At 43.4% G+C, this 19,601-nt stretch overlaps 1 protein-coding gene across 1 annotated transcript in view; it reads left to right on the forward strand.

Moving 5' to 3' along the window:
* Positions 1 to 1,650: 1,650 nt before the first annotated feature.
* Positions 1,651 to 19,601, forward strand: part of TNFAIP8 (TNF alpha induced protein 8) — a 141,197-nt gene continuing 123,246 nt past the window's right edge. Inside the window, exon 1 of the mRNA XM_040343998.1 lies at positions 1,651 to 1,868. Coding sequence (XP_040199932.1) covers positions 1,688 to 1,868 — 181 coding nt within the window. The 5' untranslated portion in view covers positions 1,651 to 1,687. The remainder of the gene's footprint in view (positions 1,869 to 19,601) is intronic.

A 19,601-nucleotide genomic window follows, 5' to 3' on the forward strand; every position in this document is an offset into this window, starting at 1 on the left:
CTTTTGCGGGACTGCGGGAAGAAGCTGTCTGTGCGGGAAAGTCCCACAGAATCCGTGCGTGTTGGGAGGTATGCGCAGGGCCGCCATCAGGAATTTTGGGGCCCCTTGCACAGCTTAAGGCATGGGCCCCCTGAAGCAGAGAACCTAGGGGGGGTGGGGGTGCTGCCGCCTGAAATTGAGAAGCGTGGGGGCTGCCGCAAATTGAGAAGCGGGGGGGGGCCTTTACAAAAAAAAGAAGAAATAAAGAAGAAAACAAATATATATAAATATATGTAGCCTTTTAATAAAAAGAAAAAATAAACCTCTGGGCCCTTTAATAATAAAAAAAAAAAAACATTTATAAAAAATACATAAAAAAAGGGAGGTTGCCAAACCCGGGGGCCCTGGGGACCTCTGGGCCCCTGGGAACCTCTGGGCCTTTTAATAAAAAATAAACAAAAATAAAAAAATAAAATAAAAAAAGGGGGGGTTGCCACATGGGACCCCCCTTTAATAAAAAAAAAAATATATATATATATATATATATATATATATATATATATATATATATATATATATATATATATATATAAAAAAAATGTAATTTTTTTTATAAAAAAATAAAAAAGGTGGGTTGCCATCCGGGGGCCCTGGAGACCCCTGGGCCCTTTAATAATAATAATAATAAAAAAAAAAAAAATATATATATATATATATATATATATATATAATATATATAAAAATAAATATATACAATTTTTTTTTTTTTACAAAAAATAAATAAAAAAAAGGGAGGTTGCCGTCCGGGGCCCTGGAGACCCCTGGGCCCTTTAATAATAATAAAATATATATATATATATATATATATATATATATATATATATATATATATATATATATATATATAATATTATATATATAAAAATAAAAAATATATAAAAAAAACATTTTTTTACAAAAAATAAATAAAAAAAAGGGGGGTTGCCGTCCGGGGCCCTGGGGGCCTCCGGGCCCCTGGGGACCTCCGGACCCCTAAAAAAAAAGGGGGGCCCCTATTGGGTGGGGCCCCTGGGCTTGAGCCCAGTCAAGGCCAATGGTAAGTCCGGCCCTGCTTATAGTACATGAAGAGGTGAGGCGCTGACTGAGGTATCTTATAGTACACGAAGAGGTGAGGCGCTGACTGAGGTGTCTTATAGTACATGAAGAGGTGAGGCACTGACTGAGGTGTCTTAGTACATGAAAAGGTGAGGCACTGACTGAGGTGTCTTATAGTACACGAAGAGGTGAGGCGCTGACTGAGATGTCTTATAGTTATAGTACATGAAGAGGTGAGGCGCTGACTGAGGTGTCTTATAGTTATAGTACATGAAGAGGTGAGGCGCTGACTGAGGTGTCTTATAGTACATGAAGAGGTGAGGCGCTGACTGAGGTGTCTTATAGTACATGAAGAGGTGAGGCGCTGACTGAGGTGTCTTATAGTACATGAAGAGGTGAGGCGCTGACTGAGGTATCTTATAGTTATAGTACATGAAGAGGTGAGGCACTGACTGAGGTATCTTATAGTACATGAAGAGGTGAGGCGGTGTACAGTTCAGACTTGTAGTGTGTGGTGAGAAGCCCCTCAGACATGCCTGTCCCATGTACACAACAGGCTCTGTACAGACACGCCCCTCACATAGCACACAGGTTTCCTCAGGCAGGAGACTACATGCAGCGCTATGGGCGAGGCCCCTCCCCCTCTGCTCTTAGGCTCCTCCCCCCGGAGCAGCAAGCTGTCCGATACTCCGCTCCGCTGTACAGTGCCATAAGTTCCCCGGACGGAGCCCGCAGTGTGCCCGGTACTTGGAGCTGTTACCCCGCCGTGTCCCCTCTGTGGAGCCTCACACCAAGTAAGTGTCCCCGGATAGAAGGGAGTGGGGGGGGGTCCGCCTCACTGTGTGTCCTGGGATAGCTGAGCCCTCATTCTATAACTTCCCTCCGCACACAGACATGACACGGAGCGGGGTTTGGGGGGTCCCATCCTAATGGGGTCCGTCTGTGGCAAGCGGACGGCATTTTTTCCTGATACGTTTCAATGCATGGCAGGACTTTGGAGGACTAAACTGTAAATAGCGTCAGAAAATAGAAAACGCACCATGACGCATCACACAATGTGCACACGGGGCGGAGATATGTGGTGACCCCGCCCCCTCTCAGGAGTCGGCTAGCTTGGGGCTCATTCACTCAGAGAATCTAGCAGGAAAAGTCCATGTATGAATGATCTGTACCGCGTACATGTGATTGGTCGCTCATCTCAGCGCTTACTTGTGATTGGAGGTTGTGAGTGACCCCGGTGTACTCCCAGACTGGGCACAGCGCATCTTCTAGTTTGTATACATTCATAGTACAGGGCATGGCTGTGCCCAGATGTGGGGCGCAGTGCCATCCTGTGCTATATAAATCCTGTATAATAATAATTACTGCTGTGAATGGCCCCCTGTGGGGTTAATTCACCTTTTCAGATGGGAGATTAATGCAGTCCTACGTGTGCAGCCAGGCTGGGCATTTAGATCCATTCCCCCGCTCCGGTCTGTCAAACTTTGGCATGAGATTGTGCCAGTACCTGTGTAGCATGTGCCTCCACCTCTATGGTTTCTAAGGCCCCTTTCACACATGCTGTTCAATCAGATCCACCTGTCAGAATTTTCAGACCTGATCGGACACTCCATTCACTCCTATGGGGCAGCGGATGTCAGCGCTGATGTGTCCGCTGGCATCCGCTGCTGTCCGATCCTTTCCGCCAGATTCAGACAGATGGCGGTCCTATTTACCATCCGCTGCTGTCCGATCCTTTCCGCCAGATTCAGACAGATGGTGGTCCTATTTACCATCCGTCGATAGGATGAAAATGGACAGGTGGTCCGTTTTTCATCCGATCTCCTCATGGAGGAGAGTAGGTCACTTACAGGTCTGGCTCTGCATAGCGGATCAGAGTTCATCAAACAGATCCGCTCTGCACTTCGCTCCTACATGTAAAAATCATCATTTATTTAATTTTTTTTCTAGAAAATTACACAGAACTCCCAAACATTATACATATATGTGTGTATATATATATATTTTTAGCAGACACCCTAGGGAATAAAATGGCAGTTGTTGCAACTTTTTATGTCACACGGTATTTGCGCAGCGTTTTTTTTTTTTTTCATGATGATACGCAGAGTAAATATACTTTTATTATTTTATTTTTACACTTTCTCTTCACTTTGTTTTTTACACTTTTTTTTTTTTTCCTATAAGAGCCGGTTCACACACGGGCGGCACGACTTTGGGGGCGACTCGGCAAGGCGATCTCGAGACGACTTGAGAGGCAACTTGCAAAATGACTTCTGTATTGAAGTCAATGCAAGTCGCCCCCAAAGTCGTGCAGGAACCTTTTTCTAAGTCGGAGTGACTTGCGTCGCTCCTATTAGAACGGTTCCATTAAACAGAGCGGACCATGACATGTCAGGCGGCTGAGTCGCCTGACAGGTCGCCCCTGTGTGAACCGGCTCTTACAAAGAATGTAAACATTCCTTGTAATAGAAATAGTGCATGACAGGTCCTCTTTCCTTCCGGCTGGAAAATCAGAGATAAAAAAAAATTAAATAAGTTGTCTTGGCCTTTCCAGCCGTGTCCCTGCCATTGTTTACTTCTGCCGGCCCAGACATCATAATGTTGGGCCCGAGCCTCCGAAGGTCCTAGAGATGACTGGGGATCTCTATGCTTCACAATTGGCGGCAACCAATTAGTTCTCCGGCTCGCCGATCGCACAGGCGAGCTGATGGAAGCAGCAGAGGGCGGCGGAAGGGGGGGACGTCCACACCTGCCACCTGTAAGAACGACCAAGTGGCTGAACTGCCACTATGAGTGTACTTAAAGCGGGGGTTCACCTAATTTTTATTTTATTTTTAAAAGCCAGCAGCTACAAATACAACAGCTGCTGACTTTTAAAAAAATTAACACTTACCTGTCCAGTTCACCCACGACGTCGGCAGCTGAAGCTGCCGCCATCCTCGGTAAGGGAATCGGGGAAGTAAAGCGCTGCGGCTTCACTGCCCGGTTCCCTACTGCGCATGCGCGAGTCGCGCTGTGCAGTTCCCACTGGTCCCCACTGTGTTCTGGGAGCCAAGTGTTTCCCAGAACACAACAGGGGGGTGACACGGAGGGGCCTATACGGGAAGTCTATACCTGGAAGTGGTGCAAATACCTGTTTTATACAGGTATCTGCACCCCCCTCCCCCTGAAAGGTGTCAAATGTGACACCGGAGGGGGGGAGGGTTCTGAAAAGTGAGGTTCACTTTTGGGTGAACCTCCCCTTTAAGGTGCACAGAATCGCTAGCTGAAAAATATGGTATCTGAATGATGCCTGTAGCATATGACTTACCTTGGGCGGGAAGTGGGTAAAGTACGTCTAAATCAAAAACTATTTATTTTTATTTCATATAGAGTAGGGAAGGGTTAACCACTTTAAGACCAGGCCTTTTTCAGACATTTGTTGTTTACAAGTAAAAATCTGTATTTTGTGCTAGAAAATCACTTGGAACCCCCAAACATTTTATACGGTATATATTTTATAGCAGAGACCCTGGAGCAGTGATGGCGAACCTTGGCACCCAGATGTTTTGGAACTACATTTCCCATGATGCTCATGCACTCTGCAGTGTAGGTGAGCATCATGGGAAATTTAGTACCAAAATATCTGGGATGCCAAAGCTTGCCATCGCTGTCCTAGAGAATAAAATGGTGGTAGTTGCAATATTTTATGTCACACTTTTTTTGCGCAGCAGCCTTTCAAACACAATTTTTTTTTTTTTTGGGGGGGGGGGGGGGGGGGGGGGGGGAATACTTTATGAATGAAAAAACCCCCACTAAAGTTAGGCCAATTTCTTTGTATAATGTGAAAGATAATGTTGCGCTGCTTTTCAGAGCTGAGAGATTATGTGTAAGGGGAAACATGGCTGCAGATCAACAGGTATAACTTATATAGGAGGATTTGTTTCATATATGCTAGATTGTAAGCTCTAACGAGCAGGGCCCTCTGATCCCTCCTGTATTGAATTGTATTGTGACTGTACTGTCTTCCCTGATGTAAAGTGCTGCGCAAAATGTTGGCGCTATATAAATCCTGTATAATAATAATAATAATAATATCTGTAGCACCTGAACGCAGCTTACATGACGTTCTACAATACCCTGCGATGGATTGGAAAGGTGTTTGTGGATTTTTTATTGGAGCGCAATACATGTTATGTGTGGAGTGAACGAATCCAAGTTAACCCTTGCCATCCTTTCCACCTGGTCAGCCCCTCCCTGGCGTTGTGTAGGGAACGGAATGCACAGTTACTGCTGTCCAAGTCTTAAAAAAGTTTATAGAAGTGATAAAACACATGGTTGAGCTGCAGCTCTCATTTCCCTCCCATGTCAGGGGAGTGCTGAGTTCATGAGGTTGTTCAGTTATGTTAGATTATCACATCCAATGCACAGCATTGCTTATGAAGATATGAGAAATGGTGACTGTGGGGTTCGTTTACTAAAACTGGAGAGTGCAAAATCTGGTGCAGCTCTGCATAGAAACCAATCGGCTTCCCGGTTGATTTGTCAAAGCTTAACTGAACAAGCTGAAAGTGATTGTAAAGTCGGAAGGTCTTCATGTGTTCTATGCCGTAAAGCAGTTGTATACCCCAAAAAACATAAAAAAAACCCCCTGCAAGACAAAGGCATAATGAACTAGTATGGCTAGCATACTAGCTCATTATGAATTACTTACCTTAGATCGAAGCCCCCGCAGCGACCCTCGTTCCTCTCCTCCGCCGCCATGATACCCGGAGTGACTTTGGGTATCGTCGCTCCGGCGATGTGACTGGAGCGGTGACGATCCCCGCACATGCGCGCATTTCCGGCACTTTCCCATTGAAGACCCAGCACGCTCAGTGCGCCTGCGCCGCTGTCTATGGCACGTAATGCGCCGTTGACATCGCTGCCTGATTTTCTGCTAATATCTCCTTAACCATGTCCCTGCATAGCCGGACAAAATTGGATCCATCTATGGAAACCTTTGCTGGTTCCTGGTGAGCCAGCCAAAATTGATGCTGTGGGTAACCCTGTTGACCCCCCCCCCCCCCCTCTTGCCTGACATTCCTCAATTGGGGAAAAAAAAATCTAAGGCGACAAGCAAAAAGTTGTTGGCTGAACAGCGTCTGCAGTCACAATTGAGTATTCTAACAGTCGCAGGTGTCAGATCAGAATACAATCACCAACAAGAGATGTGTTTAGTGTGAATAGGAAAACCTTCCACTAAATGGCCGACTTTAAATGGTATTTTATATTTGTACAATGTGTTAATGCAACGCATGTGCAGTAACGTGGTTGTAAATCTCAGACATGAAATATGAACAAAGCATATCCATCTATACTGTGTACTTATCTTAATCCAGAGCACCAAGTGTCATTTCTGTCTGCTGCTATCAGCATGAATCGCTTCTGACAAGTTTTCCTGACACCAAGAGAAAAAAAGGTGACGGGAGCTCTGTTGCTATGTGAAGGGGGTCAGTCCCTTCCCTTCAATCAGCTCTCGGCTCCCCTCATTGAGCACCGCTTAGTGTAACTTCAGCTCCCTGCCCCTTTTTTTGACAACTCAGACAAGCTTTATCAATTCTAGACTTTGAACAGATGTAGAGAAGAGAAAACTGCAGATAAACTGGTAAAACTTTATGTAGGAGGATTTGTTCCATCTATGTGTATCGCCTGAGGCCAGTCACTTCACTGAGTATATGTAAGGGTTTACAACCATGCAATATGTGGATTAGCAGGGTTATGGCTGAAGTTATCAGCCATAACCCCAGAATTTAAAAAAAAAAATTTCAGCTAGTAGCTGGCTTTCTCTTCAAAGTGTCCCGAGCAGCTCATGAAGTGGCGGAGAGATTTGGGGTCTTTGACCCCAGATCTCTCCATAAAGAGGACCTGTCATCCTTATTTCTATTACGAGGGATGTATCCTGTGATGCATAGATATAAATTCACCCCTGTAATTAAAATAAAATGATTAAAAAAAAAAAAAATTAAAGGGACAGTGTAAGATTTTTTTTTTTAAAGCACCTCCATCCCTCTGTGCTTACGCACACAGAAACAAACGCCATGCATGCATATGTAAGTGGTGTTTGCATCACGCATGTAAGGTATCGCCACAAACAACGTCCGAGCGAGAGCAATAATTCTAGCACTATACCTTCTCTGTATCTTGAAACTGGTAACCGATAAAGGTGTTTAAAGCGTCTCCTATGGAGATTTTTAGGTATCGTAGTTTGTCGCTATTCCATGAGCATGCTCAATTTTAAAGTGTGACATGTTGGGTATCTATTCTTGGGGTATATATTGTGGGTTTTTTTACTTATATTTTTCATTCAATTGTGTTTTTTGCAAAAAAGAATTGCATTTGAAAAAAATGCTGTGCAAATACCATGTGACATAAATTGCAACAATTGAACCTTTATTCCCTAGGGTGTTTGCTAAATAAAATATATAATGTTTGGGGGTTCTAAGTAATTTTCTAGCAAAAAATACAGATTTAAACTTGTAAACAAAAAAGTGTAAGTGCGCTTGGTCTTCAAGTGGTTAAGGCAGTCTATTGAAATCAACGGGATTCCAACACACTAAACCGGCCCAACGACCAGAAATAGTGCAAATGTTTTTCTTATACACTGCAGGATGATACAACACAATTGTGCTGCCTAAGGCTGCATTCACACCTAAGCGACAGCCGCGTACGCGTGTAGCGGCAGATTTGCCGCGATTACAAATGTTTCTTTTTTTTTTTCTAAAGTATTCCCATTGCTGTCTATGGGAAAACGCGCCTGTCGCGTGAAAAAAAGGGTCCGGGACTTTTTGACAGGTGTTGCGCGTCTATGAGATGTGAACCATCTCCATAGACGGCAATGGGAATTCTCCCCTCAAGCGACAGAAGCGTCCCGCGTCGGGCGTTTTGTCGCTTAGGTGTGAATGGGGCCTTAGTGTATTGGGGGGCTGTTTAAAATGAATGGCACTGCAATGTGTCAGTGCATTAAACATGTTGCTTTGCATTGCAGTAACGCATGTATTCCTGTGATACTTGGATATAAATTCACCCCTGAATCTTTTACGGAATTAAGCAGGCTGTTTTACTATGCTCTAAATTGGTGCCTTTCATGTCCGTGTCCAGGAAACCAAGTGATCAGACCAGATCTTTAGGATGTCTTTGGTTGGCTGCCTGCCAGTGTAGCTGATAGGGTTGCCCTAGTGACCTGAGAGTCGGTTATTCCACATTGTTGTATGAGACTATGTACTTCCGATTGTTATTAAACTTAGCTTTGATTCGCACCAGTGTGATTTGTCATGTCATTTGAACGTTCAATATCGCACCCCATTGCCGACAATGGAAGCATTGCAACTCAAATCAAGTTTGTGCACTTTTTTTTTTTTTTGCAGTTTCATTGCGACTTGCATTGACTTTTGTTAAATGAATTTGCAAGCAGCAATGAAATGGCAAATTAAAATCGCAATGATTGGGTGGCTTTGAAATCACGCTGAAGTAGTGCGACTTCAAATCTGCACTGGTGTGGACCAGGGCTAAAGGCTGGAGTCCAGGACGTCGGCCATACTACAGGTGGGTAGTGGCTGTGATGCTGGGCATATAACTGTGTTGGTAGATGTTCTCCAGCCGACTAGAAAACCAGGGTTCTCATACATGCCATGGTTTCCTCTTCTCTAAGAAATCAGCTGTACTTTAAATGTTTGTGTCAGGATGTTGCAGCTTTGTAGAAAATTATGGTGTGGTTAAGGTTGCTCAGTGATTGCTATGAGGACAGGCACATAGGTTAGCAGAGGTCTGACCATTTATAGTCATAGGGAGCCAAAGTATAATACTTGTGTGAAAAGCTTCAAATGGAAGCTGACGTTCTGACTTCTGCAAAAATTTTTTTTTTATTATAAAATCTAGGACAGTGTTGACCCTTGTGGTGAAGTGGAACTAGATCAACTTCAGAATGAACCCTGTGGTTAGAGATGAACCTCCTCCTGTCTTCTCATTGAAGTATTTTGTTTTGGGGCTGATTGTCTTTATGTAGGCATTGCTCCTATGACAGTTGTATAAGTGATATTCGACTCTTTTAGAGAAAAAAAGGTTTGTGAAGTCTTCACAGCATTGCCAGCCTATGATTTCTTCTGTTGATTTTCTGCATAAAGGGTGTCTCCAGTGTCTCCCTGGTAACCCCTCAACAATCAGCAGGGCCCACCAGCACTTTGCCTGGCCGGTACATACACAGTAAGAGCTGCTGCCTGTCAGTGCTCTGGCACTGTTATCAGCTGGCCAAATGGATGAAGCAGGGATGTGCTTGTCTGCAGGGTGTAAGGTACAGGTTCCTCTCCAGCAAGCAGCACATCGCCAAACTTGTAACGTCTCCAAACAGTGACATCACTGAACTGTAATCCAAATCTTGTAAGGATAACAAGAGGTAACAGTGCCTTAGATCAGTGTTTCTCAGCTCCAGTCCTCAAGGCGCACCAACAGTTCATGTTTTCAGGCTTTCAATTATTTTGCACATGTGATTTGATCAGTTTCACTGCCTTGTGTATACGCCACAGCTGTTTAATTTGAGAGAAATCCTGAAAACATGACCTGTTGGGGCGCCTTGAGGACCGGAGTTGAGAAACACTGCCTTAGATGATCTCATGCTGCAGAATACATAACTTTGACGCAATAGGCACATGTCAGGAATAGTCCTTTTTTATACACCTTATAAGAATACTGTAATTCCTCTCAAAGTTGAACCCAAAAAGGAAGTTCTGCTTTAAGTCTCCCTCCCCTGGCACATTTGGCATGTCATGTTGGGCATTTTTTTTTTTTTTTTTTTTTACACCAGGGACTGCTTTCATGGAAGAAAAATTTTGTCCAGGACTTGGAGGTTGTTTTGGCGGTTGGGGGCGGGTGTTGGATCCCATTATAGTTAATATGGTGTCAGGAGGGTTGAAACACTTTCTTTCTATTCTTACATTGTAAAATATAATTAAATACTCTCAATAATACTGAATGAGTGTCACTTGTCACTGTACTCTGCCATCAGATGCAGTTTGTCACTGTAGCCTGCCACCGCAGCCACCAGATGCAGCTTCTCGCTTTGTAAGGGTTTTGTACAATGAAATAACTTGATAGTAAAGCCTCTGCCCAGTGCTATGGACTCGCAAGGAATCTGGCAGGAGCGGGAAACCAGCACATGCAGTTTTTTTACAGTGTTCCACTCCTATGAGATTTGAGACCCAACAGTGGTGATGTGAGCAATGAGGCTCTGGTCTCTGCTCATCTGCCGTTTACCTCCTTCAGTGCAGCCTGGCTTCAAGTAGGGCACGGCATCGGTTTGTGGCCCAGGGAGGGGACCCTTGCACTAGTCGATCCAAGCAGATTTCCTCCCACCCCCCCTCCCTCCACACAGTCTTTTGGGACACATTACAGGTCTCAGAAGACTGCGGGACCATTTAGAAAACCTAGCATGGCTTACACATGTGCTGGCTGTGAAGTCGAAAGCAGAATAGTCGGCTGCAGGGCTGTGGAGTCGGAGTCGGGGGAAATTTTGGGTACCTGGAGTCGGAGTCGGCAAACAATGCACCGACTCCAACTCCGACTCCTACTAAATTTAGATTGGAATAATAAAAAAAAAAAGCAAGTTTAAATGTCCCAATTCACAAAAAGTTATAATTAATGACTTCTCTACTGTAAGAATAAAGACCAATGCATGCAGTGCCTCACGTAACCGCAAAACGAACACGTTAAGTGACCGTGAAGAAGCATGCTTTTCATGTGCTTCACTATATGGCACGCAACGCACAATTAGGAGCTGCAATACTTATACTTTCCATAGTGTTGTGTTCTGCTTTTACAGGGAACGCAGCGTCCATGTGTAACCTAGCCTCTCACTGATAAGGGATTAAATAAATATGTTTTTTGCAGGACTAGAGAGTGAGACACTTGTATAAGTGAAGGGAATGGAGGGCCAATAGTTCAAGACTGAAGCTGTAAACCAGCCCTCAAAATTTCCACTCGCCTACTAGCATTTGGCGAGTGGATTTAAGCTGGGGGCGAGTGATGACAGGGCTGCATGACCAATCTCCCTCCAATCTGTGCTTACACTTAGAGTCCCGATGAGATTGGCGGCCGAAGAGGAAAGGTGCATGCTCGGGAAAAGTAGTCTGGTGAGCCGCGCACAGGCAGAGCAGTACACAGGTGCTCTCCTTACAATTCTCATTAAGCCATGGGACCCAACAGTATGACCTCTCTGAGCCTGCCCCCCTCCCCCGGGCCCCAACCAATGTAGCTGGAGAGCAGAAAGTAATGAGTGAGGTGGAGGATTGCAAAAATTACCACTCCGGTGCAGCGCTCACTGAAAGTTGCCCTGACATGAGAGCGGCAGCCTTCTAGTTTGTGCCGTTTTCTTCTCCTTGTGCTCTATGTAGGTGTCCAACAGTTTAGCCTGAGCACTGTGAACAGACTGGTCTCAATGTGTGCTGTGCGCTGTCAGTGTGCGCTGTGCTATGGTGTCCATGGCTGTGCAGTTGTGTGGATCTCAACGCTGGATTGTACTCCCTCCCACTGTGCTGCAGCTCCTCTCCTCTCTGCCAGCCTGAATAGAAGGGGGAAGTTGGGCCATGCAAGCGTGGAGCCGCACACACAGGCTCCTGATGATGAGATGAAAGGGAGAGAGAGAGAGGATGGATGGGAGTTGCAGAGGAGACAGCATGAGAATGGGGAAGAGACCCAATTCTAGTGCCCTGTCCCTCTGATCTTTGCCCTGTCCCTCTGGTCTGCCCCCAGTGCCCTGTCCCTCTGGTCTGCCCCCAGTGCCCTGTCCCATTTTGTTAAAGTTGTTGTTGGTAATATTTAATTTTGTAACTTGATTCTGCATAAAACATTGTCATTCCATGAGATAATCTACGAGGGCGTGTTTACAGGTGCAATTAGGCGCAGGGCAGTGTATGAATTAGGTGGGGCAACTGGTGGCGAGTAACTCTTGAGGCCTGGCTAGTAGCTCAGGACTTGAAATTTTGAGCCCTGCTGTAAACCATTGGAAAAACTGCTGTCATTTAGCTAAGGCTATAAAAACTTGTAAACTCTGATTGTTAGCTTAAACTTTAAACATGACTATGGGATTCTCCTAGGAAAATCATGTTTTAGAATAAAAAACTTTGTTTTCATTGTGTTTGTCTTTTGCTTAAACTGTGCAATACAGTAGACTGTTGGCTTCCCAGCCAGTAGTCCTGTGGTAGGTTGCGTTTCTTTCCCTCAAGGAATGTATAAAATACATTCGCATATTAATACAGAGGAGTCGGAGTCGGAAGTACATAAAACTGAGGAGTCGGAGTCGGAAGTACATAAAACTGAGGAGTCGGAGTCGGAACATTTATCTACCGACTCCACAGCCCTGGTCGGCTGCCCACATTGTGGATGCTGGTGCTGGGAGCCCGAAGGTTAGTTAACAACTAGTCTGGGTGAGGATGGTGATGAACCCCTGGACAGGTAAGTGTCATTTTATTAAAAGTCAGCAGCTACCTGAATTAGCTGCTGCCTTTTTTAGATCTTCTCTTTTTTCCCCTCACAGACTGAACCTCCTCTTCACTCTGTGGGGGGGGGGGGGGGGTAAATTAACCACATGACCTCCAGGCTTTTTCTGGCACCTTTTTTTGTTTTCATGTAACAATCTGTATTTTTTGCTAGAAAGTATATATAAAATCTCATACACAGTATCTCTCACAAGTGAATACACCCCTTATATTTTTGTAAATATTTTATTATATCTTTTCATGTGACAACACTGAAGAAATGACACTTTGCAAAGTAGTGAGTGTACAGCTTGTATAACAGTGTAAATTTGCTGTCCCCTCAAAATTACTCAACACACCATTAATTTCTAAACCACTGGCAACAAAAGTGAGTACACCCCTAAGTGTAAATGTCCAAATTGGGCCCAAAGTGTCAATATTTTGTGTGGCCACCATTATTTTCCAGCACTGCCTTAACCCTATTGGGCATGGAGCTCACCAGAGATTCACAGGTTGACACTGGAGTCCTCTTCCACTCCTCCAATGATGACATCACAGAGCTGGTGGATGTTAGAGACCTTTACCCTTAGCTTCTTTAGCAAGGCAGTGGTCAACTTGGAGGTGTGTTTGGGGTCATTATGTAGGAATTCTTCCCTGTGGCATAGTCGCCAAAGGGAGGGGATCATGCTTTGCTTCAGTATGTCACAGTACACGTTGGCATTAGTGGTTCCTTCAATGAACTGTAGCTCCCCAGTGTCGGAAGCACTTGTGCAGCCCCAGACCATGACCCTCCCACCACCATGCTTGACTGTAGGCAAGACACACTTGTACAGCAACATTTTTATTTATTTTTTTCAAATCCTCAGAGTTCCTTACCATGAGGTGCCATGTTGAACTTCCAGTGACCAGTATGAGAGAGTGAGAGCGATAACACCAAATTTAACACACCTGCTCCCATTCAGACCTGAGACTTTGCAACACTAACAAGTAACATGACACCGGGGAGGAAAAATTGCTAATAGGGCCCAATTTGGACATTTTTCACTTAGGGGTGTACTCACTTTTGTTGCCAGTGGTTAAAACATTATTGACTGTGTGTTGAGTTATTTTGAGGGGACAGTAAATTTACACTATTATACAAGCTGTACACTCACTACTTTACATTGTAGCAAAGTGTCATTTCTTTAGTGTTGGCACATGAAAAGATATAAATAAATATTTACAAAAATGTGAGGGTGTACTCACTTTTGTGGGATACTGTGTGTGTGTGTGTATATATATATATATATATATATATATATATATATATATATATATATATATATATATATATATATATATATATATATATATATATTTCTAGCTAGGAGAGGTAAAGTTTTGTTAATGTGTACTCAATCTGGCTTTGTTTCAAGCTGAACTGAAAAGTGTAAATAAAACACAAGCATTTAAAGACTTTTCATCCCTCCTCCAGCATGCTGGCCATAGGACAGGGATATGCAATTAGCGGACCTCCAGCTGTTGCAAAACTACAAGTTCCATCATGCCTCTGCCTCTGGGTGTCATGCTTGTGGCTGTCAGTCTTGCTATGCCTCATGGGACTTGTAGTTCTGCAACAGCTGGAGGTCCGCTAATTGCATATCCCTGCCATAGGATATACTTGCCTACAGAGCTGTTCAGTGGGGCTGCCTGTCCTGCCTGTAATATTTAGAAGACTTCCATACCCTATTGGCACATGTGTTGCAGTCTCTTAACCTCACTGGAAAGCCTGTCCACATCAGGGAACATCCAACAGGCTTTATAGTATATACACTGTATATTATACAGTACTATGGGAAGGAAGGGGACCCGAAAGGAACAGGGCTGTGGAGTCGGTAGATAAATGTTTCGACTCCTAAATGTTCAGACAATCTAAATTTAGTCGGAGTTGGGGGTCGGTGCATTGTTTGCAGACTCCGATTCCGACTCCAGGTACCCAAAATTTCCTCCGACTCCACAGCCCTGGAAAGGAAGAGTGTTCTCTTCAGGTTGGCTTGCTATTATTGTCATGTCTCTTACCTATTTGAGAAATCCAGCTATGGTTTTTCCAGTGTCACTAGAAACAGTGAGAAAACCGTTATAAACAGTGACACATTTGATAAAAAATCTTGCCTGCCCTGAATAGTGGAGAAATGGCTTGTGACCTTTGTATGTACACACCGGTCTCTTGAAGACTGCAAAGCCTTGTTCTGATTTCTTTCCCTTCATTCTTGGATGAATGCCAGATGTATGGGGCACCTAACTGAAAACCTCAATGTGAGGCGAAATGTTCTTAGAGCGGTTCTCCTTCTACCATCCCCGGCTGCTTCGGTTGCTATTTTTTAAGGTTATTCTCATATACTTAATTTTTCTTGTTTCTAAAGCCAGTTAATAAGTTAGGACCTTTTTTTAGCTCGCTCTAACTAAGATTATAATAGTTGTTTTTATTAAAGTAAAATACTCCTGCTGCTCCTTTATGCCTCTCTTTTGAGGATGCAGTCATGGAAACAGCCAGGACTCGATGCCTTTTTTTTTTTTTAGTTTATATTATGCCTGATGCTGCAGCAGGGTTACGATTTTGTGGTGGTGCTGGTGGGAACTACTACATTAAGATGTTGTTTGGTACATAATTACTTTTAGGTGGCAAGGAACCTGCAACCAATCTCTGCACCTTTTATAGGTGGCCAGGAAGCGGCAGCCAATCTCTGCACCTTATAGGTGGCCAGGAAGCGGCAGCCAATCTCTGCACCTAAACTTATGTAGTGTATGACCCGTATTAAAGCAAGCTAATGTCAGACAATCAAATGATCAGTTTACAAATGTTTAGACATTTGCATGATGACTAACATCCAAGGTGTGTTTGCTGTACAGTCTATCTTGGGTGAGCTAGCAATAGGTACTCGTACTTGTGTTTTTTGGAATGGACTGTTTTGTAATATAGGTTTTAAGATTTTATTTTCTTTTTCTTTTACGGTTACCTTGTTTGCCTAAAAAGTCTTCATAAAGACAGGAAGTGGCCCAATTTTCAGTTAGTTTGAACAGTTGTGTAAGATGGTAGCGTGTGTTTATAAATGTCGGCTTGTTCTGTGTTCAGCCACACTGTTCACCTATGTGTAACAATGTTTTTGCTTGTGTTAACATGCCATTGCATACACGTGCAAGTAATTAGTGTTTTCTTGCCTAGGTTCCAACAATGTGTGCTGTGTGATGAGTGAGCATTCCTCTAAATGCAAAAACCCATTTCTTGTCCCCCAGAGAGGGGCTTTTTTACATCATCACCTTTTTTTTGTTTTTTAATTCTTCATTTAATACAATGATTGTTTTAAAATTCTGCTGCACATTTTTATAATTTAGAAGGGGGCATTTATCATTTTATTGGTTATATTGATGTTTTAAACAAACTCAATACCAACAGAACAAAACAAACAATATTATTTACATTACATTTGTAATTCTAGGTCTCCCCCTGTGACCTAATAACTAGTGACTTGTGGTGATCTCTGAGATGTCTTTGTTTTGCTGGGATAATTACGATATTTAAAAAAACACATCACTGCATTTCTGGCTGGCCATAGATGGTGCGATGTTAGTGTTGATGGGGGAAACCCTCCCACAGATCCATTGTGTTCTCCTAGCAGGGACCACTACCCCCGCTGGGAGAACACAGTGATTACTGCTAGTAGCTATATTAGCTTGTTGTTTTTAGTAGAGTAGGGAAGAAATATAAAGTGGGTATAGAAAAGAATCACATTTCCTTTTTTTAAATCACGTTTTGTTGCTTTTGCAGCCTGAAATGAAAACACACTGGGGGTTATTTACTAAAGGCAAATCCAAAGTGCACTTGCAGTGCAAAGTGGATTTGCCTTTTTGTAAAAAAAAAAAAAAATACAGTTTTTGTTTTATCCAGCTGTATTTACTCGCAACTTATAACATCCAAGTGAAAGATCTAACACCAACATGTCATAACATTTTTTAAATGTGATGGAGATTCATTTACCTATTAGGCTTGATAAACAGGAGCTGTTTTATCTGTTGGGGGGTGTGTTTGTTTTTTTTTTTTTGTTTTTTTGTTTTAATGCAGTTCTGTCTAGCTAAGCAGGAGATTGTGTTTTGTTTATATTTATATATATATATATATATATATATATATATATATATATATATATATATATATATATATATATATATATATATATATATATATATATATATATATATATATATATATATAAAAATATAGTGTGTGTGTGGCGTGGTCCAGTTACATTTGTACATGCGTGTTTATATTTCTTTAAAAGCAATGCATTGTGGGATCAGAAGTACCAGGAGATATGGACTCCATTGACATTTAGTAGGAACAGACTACATTTCCCACAATGCCCTGCCTTTTTGGAGCACATGACACCTCCGCACAGCCTTATGGGGGAGGTTACTTAAAGGCAAGGAGGAGCTGACTTCGCTCTCTCGGGACCTGCATCTTCTTTTCTGCCTGTGGTGCTCTCCACAGCTCCGCAATCTATTAGGCCTGAAGCCTGGGCCTGGATCCACTGCAAGACCAAGGGTGTCCAGCTCGTGTTCCAGGAGACCGGAGAAGCTCGCCAGCTGACGATCGTAGCAGTGGAGAGTTCGATACTGGAGACCGTGTGTTGTGGAGCGGTGACTGATTGGCGCGTCTTTGAGAGGGACTCGGGCGGACCGGGCCTGCTCGGGTGAGAGGGCACATGCCGAAGTTTCAATACCACTTCAGCTTATAACTTAACGCTGCATCATAAACCGGAGCCACGTTTTGTGTTGATCTCTGAATCAGAGAGGCCTAACAAGTTGAGAGTTGTACCAGCAGAGTTGACTGACGCTGACTGGAGATCGTCTCATCAGCATTAGTGTTCATCATACCTTTTTGACTGAGTTTATTCCCTTTTTTACCCTTTGGATTACAATTTAAAAGTGCACCAACGGTGGCAACGTAGACTTTGTCCTTCGGAGACATTTGGGAGCTGATTGAGCCAGGCCTGGCAAAGGTTTTCTGCATTAGCTGTTCTGCAGAACTGCCAGCTAGTGGGAGCTTGCGAGCATAGACTGCATATAATAACTTATACTTAACAATATTACCCTTTTAGTTTGGGTGTCATTTTCTTTGTTTTTGTTGACTCTTCAAAGGGCCCTTGCAGAGTAATTTTTTTATGCTAATACCTGTGTATATTTAACCTGTTATTCAAACCCTTTTATCCTCTTTACCATACGCAAAGTAAAGCTATTCTTTTGGTTTGACTATATTAGGGCTGCATTCACACCTGAGCGTCGGTCGGGCGTTTTTTTTCGGTGTCTTATCGCGCGTATTCATGCTTATTTGCGCGTTTGCATACAGCGTGCTCCGACGTTTTTGTGCTCCGACGTTTTTGTGCTCCGACGTTTTTGTGCTCCGACGTTTTTGTGCTCCGACGTTTTTGTGCTCCGACGTTTTTGTGCTCCGACGTTTTTGTGCTCCGACGTTTTTTATTTTAGCCAATAGGAAAAATTATCATCTTTTCATCACTTGTTGCTATGTTGGTAGATTTTTTTTTTTAATCTTCTGCCTGGGTGAAAAGTTCTATTGATAAAGCGACGAAACGCCTGTAGCAAACGCTCATTGTCGCGCAAGTCGCTTGAATCGAGCGTTTCCATTACTTTCTATGGGAAATGGAAACACTCAAATACGCCCAAACTGCCCGATACGCGCGACAAAAAAGGGTCCGGAACTTGTTTGAGCTTCAGTCGTTCGGCGTCAGGCGTATCGGCGTGCAGATGTGAACCATCTCCATAGGGTATAATGTATTTTTTCCCCTCTAGCGTATTTGAGCGTCGCGCTTCAGGCGACAAAACGCTCAGGTGTGAATGCAGCCTAATTGTGTGAGGTGTGTTTACTCATAGGAGCCGCCAACTGGAGAAGGTAACATTATATATATATATATATATAATTATTATTACATTTACAGGTTTTGCACTACAGTCCATTTAACATGGTTTCCGATGGAACATGTTCTGTAGTTCAAATCTGCAACATGCAAAAAGCACTAAAAATGCAAAGGTGTGAACCAGGCCGGTATACACACCTTCGAGGTGGCCGCAGTTCGCACTGGAAAAGGGTTCAGTGTGTCTTTGCCTCTGTTTTCAGGTCTGAATTCAGGCAAAAAGTTTAAATTCTAGGTGTGCCTGTTCTCGCCACTGTCCTTTTGTTTCACCCCCGGGTGCTGTCCTAGGAATATGATTGTGAATTCTATTCAGGACTACGTGGCTAGTTCTCATATATGAGCTGCAGTTTAGGAAACCGGACATATATCATTTGCGTATTTATATACATTAAACATGCTCATTGGATTAAATGCATGTTAAATATTAACCACTTGACCACTTGGGCACTTTAACCCACTTAATAACCAGACCAATTTTCAGCTTTCGGTGCTCTCACATTTTGAATGCTAATTACTCAGTCATACAACACTGTACCCAAATGATCACCTCTGCGTTTTTTATTTCTTTCGCTATGAATGAAAAAAGAAGAAAATTTTGTAAAAAAATGAATTTTTCTTCATTTCTATTATACAATTTTGCAAAAAAGTAATTTTTCTTCATAATAGGTGGCACTGATGTGGGTACAGGCGGCACTGATGTGGCGCAGATGGGCACTGGTGGGGCACTATTGGGCACTAAAACTTCATGTCCTGCAGATGAATGGCTCACACATAAGGAATTTCCCCTACTCGGCTCAGTGTCTGGCTCACTTCCACAATCATTAACGCAGCACAATTGTGTGTACATTTGTGATCGCGCCGTCATTGGACGGCGCGATCATGTGGTAAAGAGCCGTATTCATTGGCCCTTTACCTTGATCCTTGTTGCTGCGTGTCCCGTGGACCCGGCGAGCACAGGTGTGCGCGCCCGAGGGGGCGCGCGGGAACGATTCTCTGGGAGGACATTTATGGACGTCCAATTGGCTCCAATTCTAAACGGCCTGCTGCACTTTGAATACCCTGAATACTGGGTAAA

This window comes from Rana temporaria, chromosome 1, assembly GCF_905171775.1.
Source record: "Rana temporaria chromosome 1, aRanTem1.1, whole genome shotgun sequence".
NCBI lineage: Eukaryota > Metazoa > Chordata > Amphibia > Anura > Ranidae > Rana > Rana temporaria.